General features: G+C 36.8%; 1 protein-coding gene across 11 annotated transcripts in view; it reads left to right on the top strand.

Moving 5' to 3' along the window:
• The first annotated feature begins 1 nt into the window (after window position 1).
• Window positions 2–1,912, top strand: part of eya1 (EYA transcriptional coactivator and phosphatase 1) — a 35,448-nt gene continuing 33,537 nt past the window's right edge. For 6 of the 11 annotated variants that reach the window (XM_014002323.1, XM_014002322.1, XM_014002325.1 and 3 more), the window contains exon 1: window positions 2–182. In XM_014002323.1, the coding sequence (XP_013857777.1) occupies window positions 59–182 (124 nt within the window). In that variant the 5' untranslated portion in view covers window positions 2–58. Of the gene's footprint in view, window positions 183–782; window positions 849–1,912 lie in introns of all 11 variants that reach the window. The other 5 variants (XM_014002324.1, XM_014002318.1, XM_014002316.1 and 2 more) reach the window with 1 other exon arrangement.

Genomic DNA, 1,912 nt, shown 5'->3' with positions numbered 1-1,912 from the left:
TGTGTGTGTGTGTGTGTGTGTGTGTGTGTGTGTGTGTGTGTGTGTGTGTGTCAGGTCTATGGAAATGCAGGATCTCGCCAGTCCTCACAGCCGAGTAAGTGGAAGCAGCGAATCTCCTAATGGTCCCAACCTCGACAACTCGCACATCACTAACAATTCCATGACACCCAATGGCACTGAAGGTACACGTGCTATATTTGCGTGATTTTAGAGTTTTTAATGAAAATGTGATGGCTTGAAGTAGTTTTAGATGTAATATTAATCCTATAGAAGTGACAAAATCCAAATTATTTCTTTGTATTACAGTATTTTTGTAATAAATTAACTTTTATTACGTTAAACTTACCTTTTTTAATTGCAAAAAACAGTGGTAAGAATTTACTTTAAATTTGCTTACCATTGCAAATATTTTAAAACATTATTTTCTGTTTGAACATCTGCAGGTTGCATGTTTCAGCGCCTCCAGTAGTTGTTTTTTGGTGCTTATTAGCTGTTTGTTTAGGTAACCATGTAATTATTCAAAGCCCACAGCATGGAAATGGTCAAGTTTTGAATGTGGTCTCTGCTATACATACTTATTTGCTCAGGTGATTCACCTGCGCTTTAAATCTGAGCCTTTGTTTAGTTAAACCAACAAGTTATTAAAATCAGCTCCTGCCAACGAGCCTTCAGCTCAGCCTGGAGTTCAGAGTTTTATTTTTCTTCAAACTCACACCGCAGTGCCTTCACTCCATCATTCAGTCATGTCATGTGTCCCTTTGCCGTTCTTGTCTTTCCCATAGGTGATAACATCACAATGCTTACCACTGCAGACTGGTTGTTAGGTTCTAATTCACAGTCTACAGCAGGTTTGTCTACTTTTAGTGCCACAATGAAAGGACAATATTTGGTGTTTACCTTGGCTCAAATAAAAAATTTAATGTAGTTGACTTTTCTAAACCAGTTTCTTCGCTTGAAAAGCAAAATGTGTTTCTCAAAACCTTCCTTAAATCTAAAGCTGCAACATTACCAAACTGCCTCAACTATTGTGCCTTTCATTAAGAAACTTTGTGGATGTTTATGGATTTATGGTATTTTGTTTTAAGCATGGTTTGGCACCGCCGGCCTTGAGTTTATTGTTATTGACCGGATAAATTATGCACTTGCAAATGGAGCGTTTTGTTTTTTATTTGATTGTTCCACACTGTCTCCTGGATACAGTGGCTATTGTGCTGTATGTGACCTGAGCGTGTGCCAGTTTCTGCATGCACTTTACGACTATTTTTTTTTTAATCGTGTAGTTCTAAGGTGTTTCCCCTCATCAACATGTGTTTTTGCACTGAGCGAGCACGGCGGAAACCTGTAAAACATGACAGCAAATGGCTTCTTCAACCATGAGGGATTCGACTGAGCATGACTCCCTTTGCCCACATTGTCAATTTGTTTTGCCAAAAAAAAGAAAAGAAAGAGAGCGGGGTGGGGGGCATCCTCCAGCAYGCCTGAAGTGAAATGGATTGATTTCAAAGATTCCTGAGCTGTCAGATAGCTGTGAAATTGTCTTCACAAATCTATTGCTGGGTTCTTTAATAGAGTCAAGGTCAACCAGCGTTCGCTACACTCTTAAAAAGGTTTTATACGCCATATATTTCCTTGACATTTCAATCGTATGCATGTCTTAGTTCTTTTTCCTCCAGTAACTTTCAAGTTCTATCTGTAGTGAAGTGTCTTTTTTTTTTACTGCTGACAAGACTGTGTTTTATTATTATTTTATATAGACAAATTTAGTAGGATAGTGCAAGCTTTGTCAAATATATCAGATTTTTTGATATTCTTGTTAAAAAAAAAGCATTAATCCAGTTCCAAAGTATATTTTCTAAACTTTTTAAAATAGTATTTAAAAGTCTGTTAAAATTACTAATATAAAATATAATAC

Source organism: Austrofundulus limnaeus, unplaced genomic scaffold (assembly GCF_001266775.1).
Source record: "Austrofundulus limnaeus strain Quisiro unplaced genomic scaffold, Austrofundulus_limnaeus-1.0 Scaffold12, whole genome shotgun sequence".
NCBI classification, from domain to species: domain Eukaryota; kingdom Metazoa; phylum Chordata; class Actinopteri; order Cyprinodontiformes; family Rivulidae; genus Austrofundulus; species Austrofundulus limnaeus.
The sequence above is the reverse complement of the archived record's forward strand: the minus strand, read 5'-3'. Positions and strand labels throughout refer to the sequence as shown.